Genomic DNA, 22,537 nt, shown 5'->3' with positions numbered 1-22,537 from the left:
CCCAGCTAACTGCTTATTTACTCACCTACCAGGGCAAGTTTCCACCAAATGCTAACCTATTTATCTGCCAAATGTCCCATACACACTACCCCTCACCCATCCATCCACCCATGACTCAAATGCCCACTCATTTACCTAACCAACACTCACAGAGTTCAACGGTCTCCACACCTACTCACCCCTTCCTTCATCTGCCTCCAGACCCATGCTCTCCCTGCCATGAGGGAGCTGGTGTGGGATTTGGGGGCCTAGGAAGATGCTCTCATCTGAGGCCTGGGCTTCAATCAGAAGCAGGTGCTGCCCCTAACAATGACAAATTCCTTTTATTGAACACCTTAAACAATGGGTCTTCTACTGTGTAAGAAACTTTAGATCCATTTTACAGATGAGAAAATTGAGGAACTAAGAGAGTAAAGGTCTAAGGTCACACAGCTGGTGAGACTCTCCTTATATTGTCCCTTCCATGAGAACTCCAATTAGGAGAGAAATTGGGAGACTTGAATGGTGGGAGGGGGATGCTTTCTGATTGGCCACACGTAGGGGCAAAAAAAGGCCATCCATTTTACTGAAATCAAAATTTTACTGGGTAACCTCACAGTGCCAGACTGGTTGGCTTAGGGCTCCACTCCCCACTGTAGGCCACGTAGGGCTGAGGCAGGGGTCGGACAGGCCTTTAAGACGGTATCTGCTCCCAGACCACGTGGGACAGGGTGGGCAGCTCAAGTGGTATCTCCGTTGAGGCAGGGTGGTTTGAGGGGTAGGGGCTGGTTCCGGGATCCCGACGTTCTGGGAAGCTGCAGGCTCTGGACCACATTCCTCAGCTGGGCCTGAGTACTCTCCATCTCAGCCAGACGGCTCTCCTGGAGAGGCAGTGGCAATGGGCTCGGAGCCAGGGGAGGGTTGCATCCCAACCCTGGTTCCCTCACCGCCCAGATCTTCCCCAGGGCTACGGCAGGGGTCTCACCAGACTTTTAAGCCTGTGATCTTCACTGCTTGGAGCACCACGCCCTGGATCCGACTGCGGAGTCCTGTGGGGAGCAGGGGCAAGAGGGGAGGGTCAGAGGCGGAGAAACTCCCCTCCAGCTCCTGGTTGGACAGCCAGGAGTTCGGGGGCGGGGCTTGGCGTGGAGGCGGGGTTTGTCCACGCTAGGGGGCGGGGCCTAGATAAACTTGGAGCCCGGACTGAATCAGAGCCTTGAATAGCTGGGATGAAAGGACCAACCAACTCTTAAGGGTGGGGCTTGGACAGTCCTGGGTGAGGTGGTGACAGGGACGAAGATGTGCCCAGACTGAGAGACGCGGGACCAACCTGTTTGGGAGGGCCTGATTGAGGAGTGGGGCCTGGAAGGTAGGACTCGCCAGCGACCTGGGGTGGGCGGAGCTGACCAAGGGGCGGGGCGAAACAGGGGTGTTGGGGCGGGCCTGGAAGGGGGCGTGGCCTGCCGGGAGTGATTTGGGTGTGATTGAGAGGCCTGAATGAAAGTGGGGCAGATCTGATTACAGCGGGCTCACCCAGAGGCAGAGCTAATGGAGGAGGCGGGGCTCACCCTTCACGGAGCCTGGAGTCCAGGTCTTGCAGCTGGCCCTGAAGCTGCTCCTGCTTCTCCGTCAAGGCCCGGAGGTGGGTGCCTAGCGACTCCACGAGGCTGGACAGAGCCTTCTGTTCCTCGCGCAGGGCGGCCACCTCACACTGCAGCTCTGCCAACTGTGGGGAGGGAGCAGATGTAACCTGACCCGTCGTCCCGCCCCTTCTTCTCCCCGAAAAACCCTGACCTCCTTGTCCCCTGCGCTCTGCCATCTCACTGCCCTGCCCCGTTAGGAAACCTCGCTCCCGTCTTACAGAGGAGCAAACTGAGGCTCGGAGAGGTTTGCACTAGGCCTGGGGTCACACAGCGCAGAGAGCTCGGCATTTGAACCCAGACCTGCCTGGCTTTCTGTCTTTCCAGTCCCGTCATTCCCCTCTGTGTGCAGACCTGAGCTGGACCTCACCTTGCCCACGGGTCGGTGCACGCCCAGAGCCTGGTCTCTGTCCCGCGGCTGGTCCAGCTGGCGCTGCCACGGCACCGACGGCTTCCGAGGCAACGATGCTGAGGCCCCGGTCCAGGGCCGGCCTCGGGGAGCGGGCCCCGTGCGAAGCGAGCTTTTGGGCCGTGGCCGGGGCCCTGCAGAGGGGCGGCGACGAGCGGGGCGGCCAGCCGGGACGCTCTGCGTGCGCTGCACGGGCCGGGACAGCCGCGGGGGCGGCTCTTGGTCTGGCGGCGGTCGTGCCCAACTCCCTGCGCCATGAACGCTGCGTAGAGACTGGCTCTTGGAGATGAGAGGGGTGTGCTTGGGGAGATCCCGAGGAGCCAGGAAGCCGGGCTTGTCCCCTGCAGAGAAGCTGGGGGTGGAATGGGAGAGCTCAGATCAGCCCCTGAGCTGACCCCCAAACCTACCTCTGACCAGAAATGACTCCACCTCTGATCTTTTACTTCTATGTGACTTTGTCACTGATGGAATCACATTTGGATCTCTGACCCTGGACTTCTGACAATACAGTCTTCTCTATGACCCTTGACACGACCATCTCTGTAACCTCTGATTCCAGTCTGACCCTGGGCTTGACCTCTGCTCACAGGGATACCCTTTTCCTTCCCTGTCTGACCCCTCCTTTGTCCCTGACCTCTGACCTTAAGCTGATCCTGTCTCTGCCTCCTCACAGACCATGGTCCCTGATCTCTGACCATATGACTTTACCTATAACCCTTGACCCCGTTTGGCCATGGGCCTGACCTCTGCTTACCATATGAACCTGTCCCTGACCCTTGATGGTGCATCTTAACATCTGACCCTGATTTGACTCCATCCACAACCTCATCACTGACCCTCATCACTGACCACAATGTCACTTTCTCTGACCCCAAAAGTGACCTCTCCCTGACCTCTGCGATGACCTATTCCCACCTTGGACTCCAATCTGATCCAGTAGTACCTGTCTTCTGACCATACTGTGAACCTCTCTCTGACCCCATGGATGACCCCGTCTCCAGCCTCTTACCTTTATGCAACAGTTTCTGACAGTGAATCCCAAGGCGACTGCTGTTCCTGACCCCTGACGTGATCTTATCTTCACCCCTGGCCCCGGTCTGACCCTGTCCTTGCCTTTGGTCTGGCCCCTGCTCTCACCCATCAGAACTGGGCCAGACCTGAGGCAGGCTGGTTACCTGGAGTGAACTTGGGCTGGGGGTGGTGGGAGCCGCATCGGCACAGTCACAGGTACAGGCCGGCCCTCCTCAATGGCTCTCAGGATGGTGGGCAGCGGTTCCAGGCTGTCACGGGTTGCCTGATGAGGCATGTAGGGAGGATGGTAAACAAGCTCTCTAGGACCATAGGCTCCCTGCCCTCTTGCCTCCCTACCCCACACCCTAGGCTCTGGCCTCTGCACTCTGGCCATACCTGGTCAAGTTCAGCAAAGATGGTGCAGAGCTGGGCGTGCAGGACTGCCAGCTGGAGGGCTAAGTCACTGCTGCCCTGGTAGCCACTGGGTGCTGCATCCACATCCACCATGGCCACTTGGTCCAGGAAGTGTTTCATGGCTGGTCCATGATCCTCCAGAAAGCTATTCATGAAGCCCATGTAGGCCTCCTTCTCACCAAACCTGGGCAAAAGTCGGACTGGGTGGGTCAGACCAGGCATCTGCCACCCCACTGCCCTGGCACGCACCCCTCCCCTCCCCCAGCCTCCCAGCACCTACGGGGCACTGTTGGCGAGGTTCTGGATGACCTTGGCGATCAGTGTGAGGGTGCGGGCTGGGCCAGGTGCAGGGTGCTCTGGTGCCAGACCAAAGAGGCTGGGTGCCAGGATGGCAGGACACAGGAGTCGTAAGAAGAGAGAGGCACACACCAGTCGGGGGCCCAGTGCCTCAGAGCCACGTGCCTTGCATGCTTCTCGCCAGCCTGAGAACACGGTGCCCAGCTCTGCTGGAAACCAGCTGGGGCAGAAGAGGCAATGGTCAAAGGGGGAGGGTATGGACATAAAGGTCATATTCATGTCAAGGTCCTAAGGTCAGAAGTCAGGAATCACCGGCACTATGGGTTCCAGGATTGGAGACATTGAGGATAATAATGCTTGGGGTCAGGATTTATGGGGTAGTTATTGTGGTGACCTCTGGAGTCAGTAACCTGGGAGGTGGGGATACAGGTTCACATGGGGATACAATCCATGAGCTTGGGAGGTAGCTATAAAGGAACATGAGATTGGGGTGCTAGATTATATAAGATGAGGTAGGATGGGCTTGAGGTTACAGAGTCACCTAGGTTCAGAAATTATGGTATTGATGTTCCAAGTGATGTGGGACTCAACATATAGGTTAACCTATGGTCAGAGTTTAAGGAATTGGAATCCCTGGTTTCTTGTGATCAGTTGCATGGAATTTGGGGTACAGGGTCATTTAAGATCAAGGGTCATGGGATTGGGGGTTTTAGTATCACCTGGAATCAGAGGTCTTTATTGAGGTCCTATATTAACTGGGGTCAGCTAGCATGGAATTAGGGTATGGGGTCCCCTGTAGTTAGAGGACAAGGAATTGGGTCCCAGGTTCCTTGGGGTCAGTAACCCCAAGTTGACCTGATATGGGGAATGGGTTACCAGACTTAGCAAACAAAACTTCAGGACAAACAGTTAAACTTGAATTTCAGATAAAAATGAATACTTTTTTAGTATAAGTATGTCCCAAATGTTGCATGCGTCATTTAACTGGGCATCCTGTTTTTATTTGGCAACCCCAATTGGGGGTCAGGGCTATTAGCACAGTGGCTGAGAAGTAGGGCTAGGCTCAGGTGCTGGGGCCCTGATTCTCACTTGTAGGAGTGGATGATGTTTTGGAAGACTTCCTCACAACTGTTTCGCAGTCTGGTCTGGTGCTGCGGCAGCTCTGGGGCCGGGCACTTGCTGGGGTCCACCTCACAGTCCTCACTGGAGGCACAGAGACGCTGCACGACCTGCCCTGCAGTTCAGCACAGCCAGACAAGAGGCCAGGGCCGTGACCACCACAACCCACCACACTCAGCCTCCAACTCTGTCTCCACCTTCCTCCGGAGACACCTAACATCTCTGGGGGAGCCCCCAGTTGCCTCCAGGATTCCAGCACCCCCAAAGGTACTACCCACTACCAGCATCCAGGTTACCTAGGATCTCCCAGATCTCCCCCGGGGAGGGGGTTCCTAGCCCGCCTAGATGGCCTCTGACATCCACCCTCTGGCTCACCCAGCGTCTCTTGGAGGTAATCCTGTGCCACCAGCTTCATGTACTCATCAATGGCCTTGGTGGCCAATGTGTTTTCCCGGAATAGCAGCGCCTCACGGCCTCCACTGCGTGCCAGCTCTGCGGTGCCCAGGTCTGTCACCAGTGCCTGGGGACAGTGGGGTTCACGTTGCGCGGGGGAGCGGACGGAGCTAGGGGGCATACGAGCCCTTGGCCAATCACTCACACCTGGGACACAAGCCCGGACCCTCCTAGCTGCTAGAGTCTTCACTGCTAGGGCTCACAAGGTCGGATCCTCTAGCCCTCACAGCAGAAATTTAAATCTTTCAGTTTAGAGGCTCAGTTCAGGCCCCGCCCCTCACAGCTGAAGCTCAGGCCCCGCCCCTCGTGGTGCCCCGCCCCGCCTGTGCCGCCGGGGTCCTGAGCCACCGGTACCCCCCAACACCCACACTGCTCCCCGGAGCGCGCGATCAGGCAGCCTCTGGTCACTCGGGTCCGCCCCGTCGCAGCGCCGCACCTGCGCCCGGCCGGTGGCCTGCAGCACTCGCACCATGGCAGCCGCCAGCTCCTCCTTGGCCTGGGCAGACAGCGCGGGCTCCAGCGCCCCGCAGAGGCGCGCGTAGTGGAAGGTGAGGAACTCCGCCAGCTCCTTGTAGCGCTCGGACGGCAGCACGCGCAGGCGCCGCGCCCGGATCCGCGCCCGCAGCGCCGCGCCTGCTGGTGCCCCGAGCAGCGGGAACCAGCGCTCCAGGCCCGCGGCGGGCGCGTGGGGGACGCCCAGCTCTTCCAGGGCCAGTGCCACGCGGCCCAGCGCCGCTCCCCCCAGGCCAGCTCCGCGCAGCCTCAACGACAGGCGACGCGCCGGCGGCAGCGCCTCGAAGTGGAAGCGCTCGGCCCAGAAGAGCGGGCCCGGGCCAGCCCGCGGCGCTGTGCGCGCCAGGAGAGCGCCGTCCAGCCACAGCTCGGCGCGCACGCCTGCGGACCCCGTCGCCGCTCGGGGCAGTCCCTTTGCCTCGTGCACCCACACGCTCAACCACGTCTCTTCCCGCTCCAAGTTGTCCTGCGGACCGGAGTGGGTTGGGGGAGGCGTCGGTGCTCGACGTGGGGCACCGTGCCCCCAGGGAGATCGCTGGGCCCTTGGGGGAAGACAGGGGCCACGGCGGTCTCAAGGTGGTTCTGCGAAAGCCCTCTAGCTTTTCTGGGCTCTCGCAGAGAGATCCGGGCTCCAGGGTACGGAGGAGTAGCCGCGGGATGGGGACTTGGCCATTGCCTGGTAGGCGGGGCTTTGGGTGCAAATAGTTCCCGGATTGAACTTCTGGGACCGGGTTGTTTTACCAGGGGCTGGTAACAGACGGAAGCTGAGGAGGGTCTCGGAGTTTTTGCAAAGGTGTTAGCCGGCAGGTGTGTCTAGAGGCAGGGTTAGGGCGGGGGGCGGGGGTTTGGGTGGGGGAAAGGGCGGGGCCCGGGCTGTGGGCGGGGCCTGCACGTCCAACTTTGCCGCTGTACTGACCTGGTTGGGCTGGAAGTGGCGGCGAAGGTCCTCGATCCAGCGGTCTCTCTCAGCGGCGGAGCGACAAGAGAAGCAGCGGCTCCCGCCCGTCCACGTTACCTGTTGGAGATGGGGATCCAAGGGTGCGGTTGAGGCCAAGGGTAGAACCAAAGAATCTGGGTGAGGTGGAGAGTTCTCTGCATTTACCTGGAAGCAGTGGGGCTCCTCCAGGAGGCTGGGGTGCAATGGCCAGACCCTTACATCCCGCTCAGCACCCAGGTCCAGCTCGGAGAGCGTGGCCAGCGATTCCCGAGATCCCAGAGCACTGGGGGATCTGGGGAGCGGGCGGTTGAACAAGTGGTCATTCTTCCCTCCTCCGCACAAACCCACCCCCTAGAGCCTGAAGGGTGGAGGGAGGCCAGGATGAACTTGAACCTAAATTGGACTTGAACCCATCGCTTTCAGGATAAAAACTCAACTCCTTATGGTGGCCTGTGTTACCTTACATAGTACAGTCTTTGTCACCTTTTGACCACATTTCCCTCCACTTAGTCCCTTTCTCTGAACTCCAGTCATCCTGGCCTTGTTTTTGTCGCTTCATCTGGCCTCTTGGCCTTTGCACTCCCTGTTTCGTAGCCTGGAATGCTTTTCCTGTCCCTCTTGGCCTGGCGAACTATCATCCGTCCTTCAGATCTCAGCTCAGTGGTCCCTTCGCTGACACTCCCAGCCCAGGGCGTTGACTTAGTTCCTGATTTAGAGTTAGTGTGTTAGACTCTGTCCCCACCCTTCAGCCGAGGGGTGGCTCCAGCATTGCTCTGGGGCAGGACACAGAGGGGGCCATGGGAGGTATTTGGTGGAGGTGGGAATGATAGGCAGGTGGGGGTGGAGGGGGCCATGTTGAATTCCAGCCCTTTCTGCCCCTCAGAGACTCTTACCCATCCCGGCAGGCACTGGCTCCGAGCTCCGACCTGGCCTTTTTCTTCTCTTTCAGCCGCTTGAGCAATCCCTGTGGGAACGGGGATATCAGCTGGACAGAACCCTGTTCTCCTTCCTCAACTTCTTTCCACCCAGGGTGTCCTGGGTCGTCTGCTGGTTTGGGGAGACCGCAACCTCAGGCTGTTTTAGCAGTAATAATAAAGGCAACCAAAATTTGGGGTTTTTTTTTCCTTTTCTAAAGCACCAATCCTATGCTTTCTCTTTTGACTTCTCATAAACAGCCCTGGGGGGGGGGGTTCTCTCATTAGCTCCATTTGACTGATAGGGACACTGAGGCCAAAAAAGTGACCTGCCCAAGAGCACCCAGTAAGAGTCCCCTTTCATCTCTGAGGGTCTGGGAGTCTTTGCTCTCCCCTCCACCTCCCACTGGATGGCTCACCCGAACGTTGTGGACCTGGTTGGGGCCAGCAGCCTCTGCGTCAATCTTTCCGGGGATCCGATCTGTAGGTGGTCAGGGGTGGAATGTTGGGGGATGGGATCATCTTGAATTCTGCCCCACCTTGACATGCTACCAAATGCCCCAGCCCTCCGCACCTCTGAAACTTACCTGGATCTCTGAGGCTCCCCATGGCTACCTGGAGGCTGCCCTCAGAGCTAGCGCTCCCCACTCGGGGCCGGCGAGGACCCTGCTGTCCATAAGAGTGGGTAGTCATAAAGGGGAGGTAGGCAGGCAGACAGAAGGAGAGGCAGACACTTTCCATTATCCTCCCCCCGCCCACTCTTCTGTCTCCTTCCCACCGTGTTCTTCCCTCCCCTCGCCCCTGTGCCCCTTCTCACCTCCTCCTCACCCCCAAGCAGCACCAGCTTCCCATCGAGCAGGGTGAAGGCCCCAATGTTCCAGATGGGTACGTCAGGTGTGGGGGCCTCAGGGATCTGTGGGGCAGGGGTCTCTGGCTCTGGTTCAGGCTCTGGGCAGAGGAGTAGGTGCTGGGGACCTGGGAGTCCTTTCCTCTCCCTCAGTGGACCATCTCCATTCAGAGAGGCTCATCAGGCATTCCTTCCCAGGTGTCTCCACTCCCCCCAACCCCAGCCCACCCAGCAGCCATGTCAGGCTGTTGTTGGACAAGTTTCCACCCCTCTTGTCCTTGTCCCCACAGGCCATGGGTAGTGGACACATGTGCCCTGTACTGTGTTTACTAATCCACCTTCTCTCATTTAATCCTCCAAAAGCTATTCAAGGGCTATTATCACCCCCATTTTGCCAAGGAGGAAACTGAAAACCAGAGAGGTTGAGGGACTTGCCCAGGGTCATACAGCTTGTGAGTGGTTGAGCCAGGTTCAGACACAAGCATTCTTCTCTTAACCAAGACAGTAGATAGGCAGGTCCAAGAGGTTAAACAAGACAGCATCCTTGGTTCCTTACATAAATAACTAATCTAAGGTGGAAAGTATTCAAATTTTGAGAAAGGAATAGAAAGAAGATCAGGGTAGGGAGAGGTGGTGGTGCAGTGGGACAGGGAAAGCCTCCAGAGATGGTAGGTTTGCACTAGGTCTTGAACAGCAGGTTGGATTTTGACAGAGATGGAGGGGACAAGGGCAGTAACAGCTTGGGCAAAGGTTCAGAGATGGCAAGGCCCAGGAAAAGCAAGAAGGGCCCAGAGGGCTCAGAGGCTAGAGGGAGAAGATCCAGGATGAGACTGGTACAGAATCTTGGGTGCCAGTTAGAGAACTGGAGGTTTTATCCTGGGGGTAATGGGGAACCATGGGAGGTGTTTGAGCAGAGGAGGAGCAGTCCTGCTTCTTGGAGAACTCTCTGTCTGGATCCTATGGAGTGAGCAATACCTGATACCCTGAAGGGAGTTAAAGGGATGCCTCTGCAAAATGGGAATATGAACAGTGAGAAATGAGGTTCTCAGAATAGATAGGTTGAATCAACCCTCCCAGATCACCTGTCTGTCCTATTGTTTTCCCATCAGGGGAATAAATACTCCACTTCTTAATAGATCACTTAAATCATGCTGGGCCCTGGGCTAGTACTGCATTCCTGAACTACAGTCTTCATGGCATCCCTTACTCTTCTAGATCCCTCTGTGGAACAGCCCCATCTGTCGTTTTTGGTTTACTTGTTTACTGTCTGTCATACCCACTACACTGTGAGCTACATGGGGTAGGCAATTCCATCTGTTTTGTTTACTGCTTTGTCCTTAGTGCCTAAATCAAGGCCTGGCATGTCGTAAATGCTCAATAGACCTCTGTTTGAATGAATGAATGAATGAATGAATGAATATGAGTGAATGAAATTATATATGCTTCAAGGTAGGCATTATGATCCCCATTTAACTGATGGAGAAGCTGAGGTTCAAAGAAGTGGAGAAACTGAACATATGGAGGCCAGAGGGCTAAGGTGGATATCCAGGCAGGAGAGAATGAGCCTGGGCTATTGGATATGAGGAGAGACCCACTGGGGCCAAGAGCCATTTGGCATCTGGACAGTACCACCCTCAGTCTCTTCCCTCTCCCTTCCCCAGGATGGACCCCCCAGCCCATAGGCCCCTGGCCACTCCCCCTACCCCCCAGTCCCTGTGTGAGGGGGAAGAGGGAAGAGGGCAGCTGGGCCCCAGCCACTTCCTGTTGGGCTTTTGCACTCCCCACAACTTCCTGTGTCTGTAGGGCTGATGCTTCGGAGGCAGACAAAACCCAAGCATCCGGCCTCCCAGCCTGGTGGGGGGGGGGGACACCATGTACCTGGGGCCTCCGGCTCTGGTCCTGGCTCCAGCGGCGGGGTCTTATGCCTTCCCCAGAGGGTCTTGGATAGCCGCAGGCGACTTGTGCGTGACTCCTTGGGGGGCGCAGAGAGGACACGACGGAACAGCGAGCGAGAGGCTGGCTGGCTGCTGACCCCTGGCTCCTGGTGGCTTAGCGCCCTTCCCCAGCCTGCAAGTCGGCCCCAGCGGGACCCTCCGGCTACTTTCTCCCCATCGCCCCCTGTGTGCCAACGGTAGGAGGTTAGCAGGGACGAGGCTGCTGCAGGCTGGGTTTGGGAGGCCTTGCACGGTGATGGTGGGTCCATGGCGGGGGTTCTCCTGAGGGACAAGAGGGTGACAGTTCTGCCCAGTGTGTTCCCACATGCTGTCCTCATCTTTGCCCCCTTCCCACTCACAGCTCCACCCCCAGGTAACCCCCTCAGTGGCCACCATGCCCTCCCTCCCTTACCTTGATTTCCCGACCAGCCCCAAAATCAGCAGCCGTCTGCACCCTGCCTGGCTTCCTCCCACTGAATGCAACTCCACGTGACACTGTCTGTCCCACCCCACCCCACAGCCAGGCTGGGAGGGCACAGTGGGGGCAGGATGCGGGAGGCAGAGGAGGTGACAGAGCAGGACCCAGAATCTCTCATTGACCGGGAAGCCGCAATGCCGCTCTCTGAGCCTCAGATGCCATCTCTGCAGAATGGGTAGACTGACCAAGTGCTGGTGAGAATACAGGGCACCTGGAGCTCTCCTCCACTGCTGGTCAGAGTGTAGAGCAGCAATTCACCTAAGTTGGAAAACTGACATGATCTCCTAACGTTGCCCATACACCTCACCTCTGGCCCAGCGATTACAGTGCTAGGTATACACCCAATAGACATGCCCACTAGCGCTCTTTGTAATAGCACCAAACTGAAGGCAACCCACGTGTCCATGTACTGTGGAATGGATCAATTGTGATATCTTCCTCCGTGGAATACCATGCAGCAACGAAATGAGCAAACCACTGGATGATTGAACGTGGATGAATCACAAACAGTGAAGAGTCAATACCATGTGGTCCCTTTTATATAAAGTCGCAAAGGAGGCAAAACTGTGTGGAACAAATCAGGATGTTAGGTTCCTTTGGAAGAAGGTAGGGGAGCATGAAGGAAGCTTCTCGGAATTGATCTTTTTTTTTTTTTCCCCTAATGGTGGTGAAAGTCACATAACAAATTTAACACGTCCCGTTTCTTGAACTGGGTGAGTGCTGATTACAAGGGTGTGTTCTGTTGTGAAAATTTATTGAGCTATACAGTTCAGTGCACTTTCCTGTGTCTTCCTCTATCTTTGTTGTACCTCAGTAAGTGTTTACTTGTAAAAAGAGGTGGGCAAATGCTGTTCTAAGAAGTGAATGAGTCAGCATGAGAGTCACTCGAATCCTGGCCCAGAAGTGGGTTCCAGAGCCAGCTGGTCCTTCTCTCACTGTGTGACCTCAGGCAAGTCACTTCCTCTCTCTGAGCCTCGGTGTCCTTATTTGTACAACAAGATGATAGTATTAGCTCCAGAAGGTTCATAATGGGAGCCTTTGTTTACTCAATAAATGTTTCCCGAGTGCCTACTATGTACTGGGTGCTGGAGAAGCCACAGGGAACTAAACAAACCTGGTTCTTGCCCTCCTGGAGCTCAGAGTCCAGTGAGGGAAACAGATCCTGAACATCAATGCAGGACATTTCTAGCTGGTGAGGAAGACTTGGAAGAAAATAGACTGCAATAGAGGCTAAGCACAAGTGGGAAAATCCAGGAGGGCCTCCCTGAAGAGGTGACACTTGTGGCCCAAAGCATAAGGAGAGGACCATGGGATGAGCATGCCAGATAGAAGGAACAATTTGTGCAAAGGCAAGGGTGACCAGAATTCACAGGATAGGGTGGGTAGGATCACTTTCATGGGCATGTGGCCTGGGCAGTCATCCAGGACCCCCATGCTTAGAAGGGCACTGCACTGCATTTGATTTAATGCTTTGCTGTTGCTGTCTCGAAGCTTCTGCTTTTTGAACAAGGGGCCCTGCATTTTCATTTTGCCCTGTGCCTTACAAATTCTATAACCTGTCCCAAGGAGTAGGATCTTCCATGAGGGCCAAAGACCCTTCTCCTGGAGCTGGACATGTTCACACAGATGCACACACCTTAGATATGCCCACCTCTTTCATACTGCACTCAGTCCATTCACAGCACACACATACAGAGTTTCCCCATGTTCCGATGTATCCCTGAGGCTTTCCCGCTTCACTGAATACTGATCCACTCCCACTTCCCTGCATTTTTGCTGGAGGTCTTTCTCTGACGCTGGAGTCCACTTTCCCCATACAATAAGCAACCCAAAAGTGCCAGAGAATTAATACCTTCCCTGAGATCAGCCCTTAACCAATGATGATGAGGGTTGGAGGATCAATACCCCAGCTCCCTTGGATCAATATGACTCTGAGGTGTGTGTCTTACACAGTCCCCTAGAGGTCCCCAGTGGGATTGAGCTCCATGTCCCCACAGTGCCAACTTACTTGATAAAGTACCCTTTCTCGGCTGCCTTCTCTTCCCTACCTCTCTCCCTCATTCCCCAACTGATATGATCTGGGAGCACCTTCACCTCCCAAACAAACTACTTGCACTGAAATTCTTGTCTCCGGTCTGCTTCTGGGCAAACACAAATTAAGACAACTTGTGCAGGGCACCTGGGTGGCTCAGTAGGTTAAGTGTCCGGCTTTGGCTCAGGTCACGATCCCAGGGTCCTGGGATCGAGTCCGGCATCAGGCTCCCTGCTCAGTGGGGAGTCTGCTTCTCCCTCTTCCTCTGCCCCTCCCCCCTACTTGTTCTCTCTCTCTCTCAAATAAATAAATAAAATCTTAAAAAAGAAAAAGACAACGTGTGCAAACACAGATGATGCATAGATACAGGCTCTCTTTCCACTGTCTCTTTATTGGAGGCCTGTGGCTGGCACGATCGTTGGAGGTGGCTCCCTTTTGGATCTCCTGGAGGCCGTCCTGGCTGTTCTTGGTTTCACATTCTAGAAAAGACAGGGGAGGGGCTCCTGGGTGGCTCAGTCGGTTAAGCGTCTGCCTTCGGCTCAGATCACGATCCCAGGGTCCTGGGATTGAGTCCCACATTGGGCTCCCTGCTCAGTGGGGAGCCTGCTTCTCCCTCTCCCTCTACTGTTCCCCCTGCTTGTGTTCTCTCACTCTCTCTGTCAAATAAATAAATAAAATCTTTAAAAAAAAAAAAAAGGACAGGGGAGTGTGAGGCTTGGGGAGTGGGGGTCTGCCCCTGTCATGGAAAGGGAAGAGGACGGGGGCCCAAAGTGAGGGGGTGGGTACAATGCTGACTGCTGGCCAGTGTGCAGGTAACGTGAGATTGTGCAGGTGTGAATATAGAGATGTTTTGGTAATCGGGGTCAGGGGCTGGGTGGGCTCATCAGGCCAAGTTTGTGCTGGCTGGACATAGATTGCTCCACCATAAGAGCTGTCATCAGGGGTCAGGGAAGCTGGGGCTGAGCAAGCATCCTCAGGGCTGAGATTGGGCAGAGGACTGCAGCACGGGGGTAGGGGCTAGACAGAGGTTGCACAGGCAAAGGGGTTTTCTGTAGAGGGTCACAGGCTAAGTTAGTGTTGTGTGGACAGAGGGCCCTTTGGGTAGGAGACAGAAGTGAGGCCAAGTTTGGCTAGTCTGGGTGAGGCTGTGTAGGCAGAAGGGCTGCTGTAGGGTCGGGGTCCATGCTTTGGTTGGGAGGACAGAGGTGTCGGGGCTGGGTAAAGGACAAGCTGGCCGGGTCAGGGCTGAGCCGAGGCTGTAGGGGCGGAGGACAGTGGGTAGGGGCTGTTGCAAGTAGAACGAGTGAAGTCTGGGCCTTGGTTGCCTGAATAGATGGACTGCAAGGGGGACCAGGAGCCTGGTTGACGTTGTGTGGGCCTAGGGAATTACAGTAAGGGGTCAGGGGCCTGTCCAGGTTGGGCAGGTAGACAGGGGTCAGGGCTGCGCTCTGAACGGGTGCGGAAAGATGCGGGGTCTGGTACTCACAGCAGCGAAGCGCGGCCAGGTGCGCAGCAGGTTGAAGAGCGCGTCCCCGGGGCAGTCAGTGCGCACCAGCTGGCGGTGGCCCAGCAGCGCATAGTCGGGCCGCAGGAGGCCAGCGCGCACTGCGCAGCCAGGGAGCACGTCCTGCACGATGTGAAGCGCAGCCTCCGCAGGCAGCTCCGCAGTGTAGTTGCCCACGAAGGCCACGCCGAAGCCGCGAGAGTTGTGGCCGAGCGTGTGCGCGCCCACCCAGTGCCAGCCGCGGCCCTCGTACACATAGCCGTCTGAGCCGATCACGAAACTGTAGACGGGAGGGGGAAGCAGGCACCACGCGGCGTGAGGGAGGTCCCGCCTTTCATCTGGGCCCCTACCCAGTTCTGCACCGGAGCCAAGGGCCACCTCCGACCCACGTCCCGCCTGGTCTCTCTGGCTCTGCCCCGCCCATCCTCTTCCCACTCCCCAAGTGCCACCGCAGAAACTATCCCGTTTTTCCGGATCTGTCCGTCAGCATTGGCCACTCCCCTTTCTACCCAGCCCCTTCCACACTGTCTCAGGTACAGCTCCTGCCCAGTTCAGAGACCTTTTCTGTCTTAGGTCATATTCCATCGATGCTCTGTCCCAGACCCAGCTCTTAACACAGGTTCTGCTCCTTTCTCAGGTCCTTCCGCCTTTTCTAGTTCCTACCCTAAACCCAAGAATCCCACTGCTAAAGCCGGGACCCAAGTCAAGGCCACGCCCCCTCGCCACTTTGGCCCCACCCACCTCCAAGCTCCTCCTCCGTCTCTCCCCGTTGGCTCCGGTCCAAGCCCCGCCCCCGGGTCTGGCCACGCCCATCCAGACTACACTCTAAAAGGTTCGCGAGCCTGCGGGTTCAGTTTACCTGTAGCCAATGTCGTCCCAACCCCGAGTATCTTGGTGGAAGCGCTGCATAGAGCGCATGTCGGCGGCGCAGCGCGCGAAATCCGTGCAGGGTGGCGCGGGCACGTATGTGTGATGCACATACAAGAACCCGAGTGGCAGCTGCAGCGGCCTGGGGCTACCCCGATAGGGCGCGGCGCCCCAGCGGCAACGTGGGTGGATGGCCGGGCACCCTGTGGAGAAGGGAGTCCAGGGCTGGGGTCAGCCAGCGTTTCTCTGCCTGCCGCCTGCTCCCCCATCAGAGCGCACATACGGACCATCACTCCGGACTCCCTCCAGATTTGAGGACATTTCCATCTCGCACTACACTGGCCCCCATGGGGATCTAACTTAACTAAATTTAACAGCATCTCAGTCCTATTGGCTTATCTGCTATGCTTCCCATCACCTTGAGGATGAACCCCAAACATTTTAGCTCTTAATTTAATGCTCTTTACAATCCAGGACCCAACACTCTCCAGCTGGCTCTGCTCTGAGTTCTAGGGAGGGACAGCCATAGTGAGAAAAGAGGAATCTCAGCCCCCACTTATCATACTCTAATTGTGTGCTACTTGCTTTCCCTGTTTCATCTTTCTTAAACCACCCAGCACCTCCAAGAAGAAGCAATGATTTTCCCAGGCTTCACTGAAGAAGGTGAGGTTCAGAGAAGTGAAGCAACTTCCCTAAAGGTGCACAGGAGTAACTGGCTGAACTTCCATTTGAACCTCTGTGCCTTTGCGTGTGCTGAGCCCACCTCCTGGAATGCCCTCTACCTTCCCCCACTCCTTTTTTTGGGGGGGATGAACTTTTATTCATCCTTTTTTTTTTTTTTAAGATTTATTTATTTGACAGAGAGAGAGATAGTGAGAGCAGGAACACAAGCAGGGGGAGTGGGAGAGGGAGAAGCAGTCTTCCCACCAAGCAGGGAGCCTGACGTGGGACTCGATCCCAGGACCCTGGGATCATGACCTGAGCAGAAGGCAGATGCTTAATGACTGAGCCACCCAGGCGCCCCGAACTTTTATTCATCCTTTAAGACCCAAACCTAGCCTTTCCTTACCTGTGCAGCTGCCCTGGCTCCCCAGCCTGAGCCCCTATTTCCCCCTCTGGAATCCTCCAGTCTTGGATCCCCCTGACCACATGAGGCTAAGAGTGTATCTGTGAGGGGGGAGGTCACAGGGGGTGGGGGCCTTCTCACCCAGAAAGGCCTCAGTGAATTCCTTGGTGGCATTGGTGGCTACCTCGAACAGTCGTTCTTGGCTCATGCCCCGCAGCTGAGGGTGTGCTGGCTCCAGCCTCTGTAGCAGGATGAGGGCCCCCCATACCTGCTGTGTCAAGGTGGGGGCTGAAGTCAGAGCTGCTGCGTTCTGCCGTCGGAAGTTGCTGCGAAGTCCTGAATCTCCAGCCACCCCGGCTCCATAGTATTGGCTCAGGAGGGCGCTGAGAGGTGGCCGAGGCTCAGGAGTTCGGCTTAGATAATCTCCAAGGAGGGCCCCATCCAGGGCCCCATTGAGGAAGGCCGTGGTGACTGGCGATGCTGCAGAATCTAAGAGTGTGAAGGTCCGGGGGGCAGAGAGCTGGTCCCAGCAGCCCTCAGTTCCCAGGCCTGAATGGCTCCAGGTTTGAGGGCTCTGGAGGAAGGCCAGACCCAGGTCTCTGGCCAGGGTGACCACCAGAAGGCTGTCCACAGTGGTCGGGGACCTGGCTTTGGCACCTGGCGAGGAGGCTTGGACATCTGGAGAGGTGACTGGGACATCTGGAGAGCCAGGTCTAACACCTGGAGAGGTGGGTTTGACATCCAGATCTGTGGCTCTAATATTTGGAGGTATGGCTCCAACATCTGCAGAGGCGCCATCTGGGGGGACATCCCTGAGTCTTGGGGATGTGGCTCTTACATCCGGAACCACGGCTCCAGTGTCTGGAAAGGTGGCTCCAGCATCCAGAGGGGTGGCCGTGCTGTCCAAGGGCAGGTTGACAACCCTGTTCCCTTGTAGCCCTGCCTCCAGCCCTGCCAGAAGAGGCTCCACAGCCACCGTGGAGCCATCGGGTGCCAGCACCACTCCGTATTCCAGCCTGCCCCGGATACCATGTTGGGCCACAGCCTTGGTCAGGCCTCGAAGCTCTGGGCTCAGTTGCTGGGGATCCAGCTTGGTGGCCTTGAGATTCTGCCCCTCCAGCAGGAAGTGATGGAGGAGATCGTGGTGGCCAGAGTCCTGGGCGAACAGCAGCCACGCAGAAGCAGTGTGGCTGGCCATGGTGGCTGGTACCTTCTGCTCGAGCTCCGCCAGGGCCTGGATGACAGAGTCGATGAGCAGGGGCAGGGTGGCTGCAGGAGGAGGAACAACATTAGCCCAGTGGCCCAGCACCCTCTGTTCCTCCCCCTGCTGCTTCCACATTTTCTCAGTGCCCCTAGCTCTTCATCGGACAATGCTGTGACCCCCACCACTGTCCTTGTATAGATGAGGAGACTGAGGCACAGATAACAGGTTAAGGAGCTTAGATGATCAGTGAGCACTGGGGAGCCATGGCAGGTTCATGAGCAGGAGAGAGACATGGCCTGGCTGGTATTCTACAATTGCTCCTTTGGCTACCATGTGGAGAACAGATTTGGGGGAGGCTAGAGTAGGGAAGGAGAGACAGTGTGGGGGTAAGCGATGAAGGTGGCCGAAGCCAGGGTGGTGGCAGTGGGATGGACAAAAATCAGAAGAGTTCCCAGGTGTTTTGAGGGGAAAATGGACAGCTTTTCTTGATGGATTGGAGTTTGGGGGATTTTAGAGGGATAGGTGTCCCTAAGGATGGCCAGGGAGGAGAGAGTGGGCCTGTGCCCAGTGAAGGAAATGTCAGTGGCTGAACCTGGAACTCAGAAATGCTGGGCTCAGAGCTGGGTGGGATGTTGAATGATAGCTAACATTTATTAAACATTTACTATGTGCCAGGCACCATTCTAGGTGACTTACATAACTTAACCCATTTAATCTTCACAATGACCCTAATGAGAACAGAGAGGTTGAATCATCTGCCTAGGGTCACACAGCTAGAAAGTGGAAGAGGCAGGATTTGAACCCAAGAAGTTTTAATCCTTACGCTGTCTAGAATCCAGGTTCGTCTCCAGACGATCCACACTATGATTCCTCTATAGCTTTGTTCCTCTCTTGGCCTAAAATGCCCTTTCCTGTTTCTGCATCAAGTCAATTTTTTTTTTTTTCTTTCTTCCTGTCCTAAATCTATGTCCCCTCCTCCAGGAAACTTTCCTGATTTTTGCTTTTCTGGCCCCAAGTCCTTTCCCCAGCTATTGTCCTGACCCTATGGGGAGCATCTGGAGACTAGAGGTTCCTTGAGACTGGGGCCTCCTGGGGTCTCCAGCCTCACCCTGTATAGGGCTAGACACAGAGGGGTCAGCAGCACATTCTTACAGAACTGGGTCCTGGCCCCGGATCTCTGCCTCCTGACCCACCTGTCCCTGGCTCCAGCCGCAGCAGCAATCCGAGCAGGATCCAGAGGACAGCCTGGGCCACCATTGTGGGGTTCCAGCTTCTGAGGGACATATCCAGCTGACCTCAGTGGAGACTTTGGCAGAACTGGAAGGGGATAGGCATGGAGAACTGAGCGGTGCCTTTGGTTACTGTCAAAGTCCAGCGGTGAATGACACGGCTGCACCTTGCGGAGCTGTGGGCGGGAGGTAGCGGAAGCATGGGGACAGAGTGCCCTGGGTCAAGGTCATCTGGATCTCAGGGGCTCCCCCATCCTATTCTGTCCCTCCCAAGCTGAGGTCAAGGGTTAGCAAGCCAGGCCCATCCCAGGAGGCGCCTGGAGGTCAAGTAGTTTAGACTCCAACAAACTCTGCCCATTCCCAAGAGAAGTAGACTGAGGCCAGTCCAGCAAGCCTTATCCCCTTCCTGTAGTTGTTCTGCAGCTGGCCAGGAGAGAGGACTCTCAGGTGCCCGCCAAACTGGTAAGACTGGCTGTGCTGGGGGAGGGGAGAGAAGGAGAGACCTGGGGTTGGTGCTGCCTCCTGCCTTCTTTTCTGTCAGCACCTCAGGTTCAGGCAGAGGATGGGTGCAGGGGCTGGGGAGTGTTTGCTGAGGCCTGCTCCGAGCCCCTGGGATCAGGAGCTGTCACCTCTGACCCAGTTCCAGGTCCTGGTCCCAAGCAACCAGAGGTAGCTGAGAGCAGGGATTGGCCTGGAGCCTTCAAGACCCTGGCTTTGTCCCAGGAGCTGGCTTCTGGGCTCACCTGGGTTGACAGCGAGGGGTCCTCTTTTCCGGTGCAGTGCAGGTGGCTGAGTCCTGCAGAAATGAACCTGCCTCCCCTTTATTCCGGAGTCAGGTGGGATGGGCTCCAAGTTGTTGGAGCTGTGGTGTGAATTGCTTCACTGTGGGCCTCCCACCCCGAAACCAGCTTGGGGAGTTTCCAGGAGACCCACCGGGCTGGGGACTCAGCATGGGGCGGGCCCTGGGCGGGCTCGGGAATGCCCAGGCTGAGCCAGGTCTGGGATTCCCCAGGGGGGGGCTTTCGCAGATACAGAGTGTCCTCTCTTTGGGGACCCAGCCTCACACAGTGGGGGCTCAGGGAGTAAGGTGCTCGGGGAGGGAGGGAATGGAGACCAATCCCCAGGGGATTCCAAGAAAATCTCCTCTGAGTCCCAGTTTCCAAGGATTTGGGGATGGGGTGGGGGGGAAGGGAGGAGGGCTCTGCCTGTACGGTGTGTCCATCTGGTGTGAGGACCGAGTGAGGAGAGGGAGGCATTCGCCTAGGGTGCAAAATTTAAGGTGGCGCTGAAAATCTGTCATCGAGTCATATTTTAAATTTTTTTTTTAAAGATTTTATTTATTTATTCATGAGAGACAGAGAGAGAGAGAGAGAGAAGCAGGCTCCCAAGGAGCAGGGAGCCCGATGCGGGACTCGATCCCAGGACCGTGGGATCACGACCTGAGCCGAAGGCAGACGCTTAACCATCTGAGCCACCCAGGCGCCCGAGTCATATTTTAATGTGATATTTTAAAAGACCAAAGTGAATGCAAAAAAATCCATGATAAACAAAATATTGACTGTTAAGAGAAAGACAGGATCAGGAACAGCCCTGTGCTGAGGCACACTGGAACCAGAGGTGAAAGTCAAAATCAGGAATTGTGATCCTGTCTTTATGCCTGGCTTGCTTGCCCCTAGTGCCCCCAGAATGTGGAGGGGTGGCTGAGGAGATCCCCACCTACTATCCACCTGGTCTGGGAATGACCTTGCCTTGGCATTATGGACCTGGATGTGTCCCTCTGCGGCTCCCACTGATTGCAGCCCCAGGGGACCCTTCCGGGTTTATGTCATCATCCATTTATGCTCATTTTACTCAGCAGGAAGGTGAGCTCAGGGAGGTTAAGTAGCTTGCTCAAGGTCACATAGCTGGGACCTGGGGAGTGCTCCAAGGGCAAAACATGTTTCCACTATCCCGTGGCTGGGCCAGGGTCAGAGTAATTCACACGGGGAAGCGGTGAAGCGTTTGCAGAATTCACACCCAAGAATTCCTGGGCCAGCCATCCAGACAGCCTTGATTCCCTTTCAAAGCTAGGAACTGGTGGCAGAGGCTAAGTAGAGTTCAAGCTAGGGGCATGTCATGGCCGGCTAGCGTTTCCCTTAGAGTCTGTCTGGGATTTGTGTCCTGGGTTAGGACACTTCCTCCAGGAAGCCTCCTTGATTACCCCTGCTTCCCCCCCTTTTTCCATCCTGGCTCTCTAGCCTGGGGTGCCTCCCTTTGACTCAGACCCATCCATACAGGGCTAGGAGTTTCTCTGTCTGGTTCTATCTCCCCCAAACTAGGAGATGCCAAGTCCTCTTAGGGTGCCCAGAAGTTATCTGGCGCAAGCCAGGGACCAGGTGGATGGCAGGGAGGGATTGCTGAGTGCACAAAAGGCCTGATTGAGGATGTGGGTCAGTTGGGGATTGGGCTCTGAAACACATTGGGCTCTGAAACACAAGCACACACACACACACACACATGCATACACATGCACCCACACAGCAAAGCGCCTGGTCTGGGCTGGGCCTGGGAGTTAGCAGAAAGGCTGGGATTCCCATTATGAATCACCACTCTCCACCCCTGCTTCCCTTACACCTCATGAGGACCACCTGCCAGGGTAGGTCAAGGCCCCTCCTGGCTACAGATAGACCACTAGTCTCAGGGAAATAGTCATTGTCCGGGGCCTGGGGACAGCTCTAATGAAGGCAGCATTGACACAGACAGACAGAGCCTTGGGCACTGAGATCTGAAGTGAAGGTGGGATCATGGCCCGAGGCCAGAGGAAGAGGAACCTGGGGCAAAACTGGGCTTGGGGCCCATGTCAGAGTTAATAATGTTCACTTTGGTGGCAGAAGAATAGTCATGAAGACCCTGATAATAAGTATTATTAATAATAAAAACTGCAGTGTGCGGGGCTTTAAGCTAAGATTTTATATGTCTGCGTTTTTTTATTCAGCTCTGGGTTTTGTTAAGGGATGTAGAGCAGAAGTCCGCAAACGACAGTCTATGGGCTGGCCGTCTGTTTTGTAGACGATGTATTTTTTTGCTTTTGGGGTTTTTTCAAGGTGAAATTCACCTAATATAGAATGAACCATTTAAAAGTGTTTAATTTGGGCGCCTGGGTGGCTCAGTTGGTTAAGCGACTGCCTTCGGCTCAGGTCATGATCCTGGAGTCCTGGGATCGAGTCCCGCATCAGGCTCCCTGCTCAGCGGGGAGTCTGCTCCCTCCGACCTTCCCCCCTCTCGTGCTCTCTCTTTCTCATTCTCTCTCTCAAATAAATAAATAACATCTTAAAAAAACAACAACAACAAATAAACAAATTACTGGAACACATCCTCCCCCATTCATTTACATATTGTCTATGACTGTCTTCAGGCTGTAATGGCAGAGTTGAATATTAGCAGCAGAGACCATCTGGCCTGCAAAACTGAAATATTTGCCACACGGCCTCCCCCTCCCCCCTGCTTTATTGAGATATAATTGACATGTAACATTGTGTAAAGCTGGGGCGCCTGGGTGGCTCAGTCGTTAAGCATCTGCCTTCGGCTCAGGTCATGATCCCAGGGTCCTGGGATCGAGCCCTGCATCGGGCTTCCTGCTCTGCAGGAAGCCTGCTTCTCCCTCTCACACTCCCCTTGCTTGTGTTCTCTCTCTCGCTGTGTCTCTCTCTG

General features: G+C 55.9%; 2 protein-coding genes across 2 annotated transcripts; both read right to left on the bottom strand.

Annotated features, from left to right (window-relative positions):
- Window positions 1-185: 185 nt before the first annotated feature.
- Window positions 186-10,926, bottom strand: RASAL3 (RAS protein activator like 3). Its single transcript, XM_054504868.2, has 18 exons — window positions 10,880-10,926; window positions 10,412-10,749; window positions 8,504-8,634; window positions 8,274-8,355; window positions 8,106-8,167; window positions 7,666-7,736; window positions 6,938-7,064; window positions 6,752-6,850; window positions 5,759-6,301; window positions 5,245-5,389; window positions 4,840-4,984; window positions 3,734-3,970; window positions 3,436-3,637; window positions 3,204-3,322; window positions 1,990-2,380; window positions 1,548-1,705; window positions 965-1,028; window positions 186-860 (listed from the first exon to the last, which is right to left on the bottom strand). The coding sequence occupies exons 2-18, from the start codon at window positions 10,734-10,736 to the stop codon at window positions 720-722; spliced, it is 3,042 nt and encodes a 1,013-aa protein (XP_054360843.2). The 5' UTR covers window positions 10,737-10,749; window positions 10,880-10,926; the 3' UTR covers window positions 186-719.
- A 2,283-nt stretch (window positions 10,927-13,209) lies between these two features.
- PGLYRP2 (peptidoglycan recognition protein 2) lies at window positions 13,210-19,002 on the bottom strand. Its single transcript, XM_045863855.2, has 5 exons — window positions 18,812-19,002; window positions 16,556-17,683; window positions 15,341-15,551; window positions 14,464-14,761; window positions 13,210-13,456 (listed from the first exon to the last, which is right to left on the bottom strand). The coding sequence occupies exons 1-5, from the start codon at window positions 18,900-18,902 to the stop codon at window positions 13,367-13,369; spliced, it is 1,818 nt and encodes a 605-aa protein (XP_045719811.1). The 5' UTR covers window positions 18,903-19,002; the 3' UTR covers window positions 13,210-13,366.
- Between the last annotated feature and the right edge of the window lie 3,535 nt (window positions 19,003-22,537).

This window comes from Mirounga angustirostris, unplaced genomic scaffold, assembly GCF_029215605.1.
Source record: "Mirounga angustirostris isolate CCGP_5_RB_7025 unplaced genomic scaffold, mMirAng1.0.hap1 SCAF_1, whole genome shotgun sequence".
Taxonomy (NCBI): domain Eukaryota; kingdom Metazoa; phylum Chordata; class Mammalia; order Carnivora; family Phocidae; genus Mirounga; species Mirounga angustirostris.
This window is presented reverse-complemented; position numbering and strand designations above follow the sequence as displayed.

Excerpts from the sequence above, each read along its gene's own strand:
- RASAL3 (XM_054504868.2), bottom strand. The coding sequence starts at position 10,736 with ATGGACCCACCATCACCGTGCAAGGCCTCCCAAACCCAGCCTGCAGCA. Across the intron at positions 6,851-6,937 it reads AGGAGCCCCACTGCTTCCAG|GTAACGTGGACGGGCGGGAG; the intron begins GTAAATGCAGAG and ends CATCTCCAACAG. Across the intron at positions 1,706-1,989 it reads TGCACCGACCCGTGGGCAAG|TTGGCAGAGCTGCAGTGTGA; the intron begins GTGAGGTCCAGC and ends CCCTCCCCACAG.
- PGLYRP2 (XM_045863855.2), bottom strand. The coding sequence starts at position 18,902 with ATGTCCCTCAGAAGCTGGAACCCCACAATGGTGGCCCAGGCTGTCCTC. Across the intron at positions 17,684-18,811 it reads GCGGCTGGAGCCAGGGACAG|CCACCCTGCCCCTGCTCATC; the intron begins GTGGGTCAGGAG and ends CTCCTCCTGCAG. Across the intron at positions 13,457-14,463 it reads CCTGGCCGCGCTTCGCTGCT|AATGTGAAACCAAGAACAGC; the intron begins GTGAGTACCAGA and ends TGTCTTTTCTAG.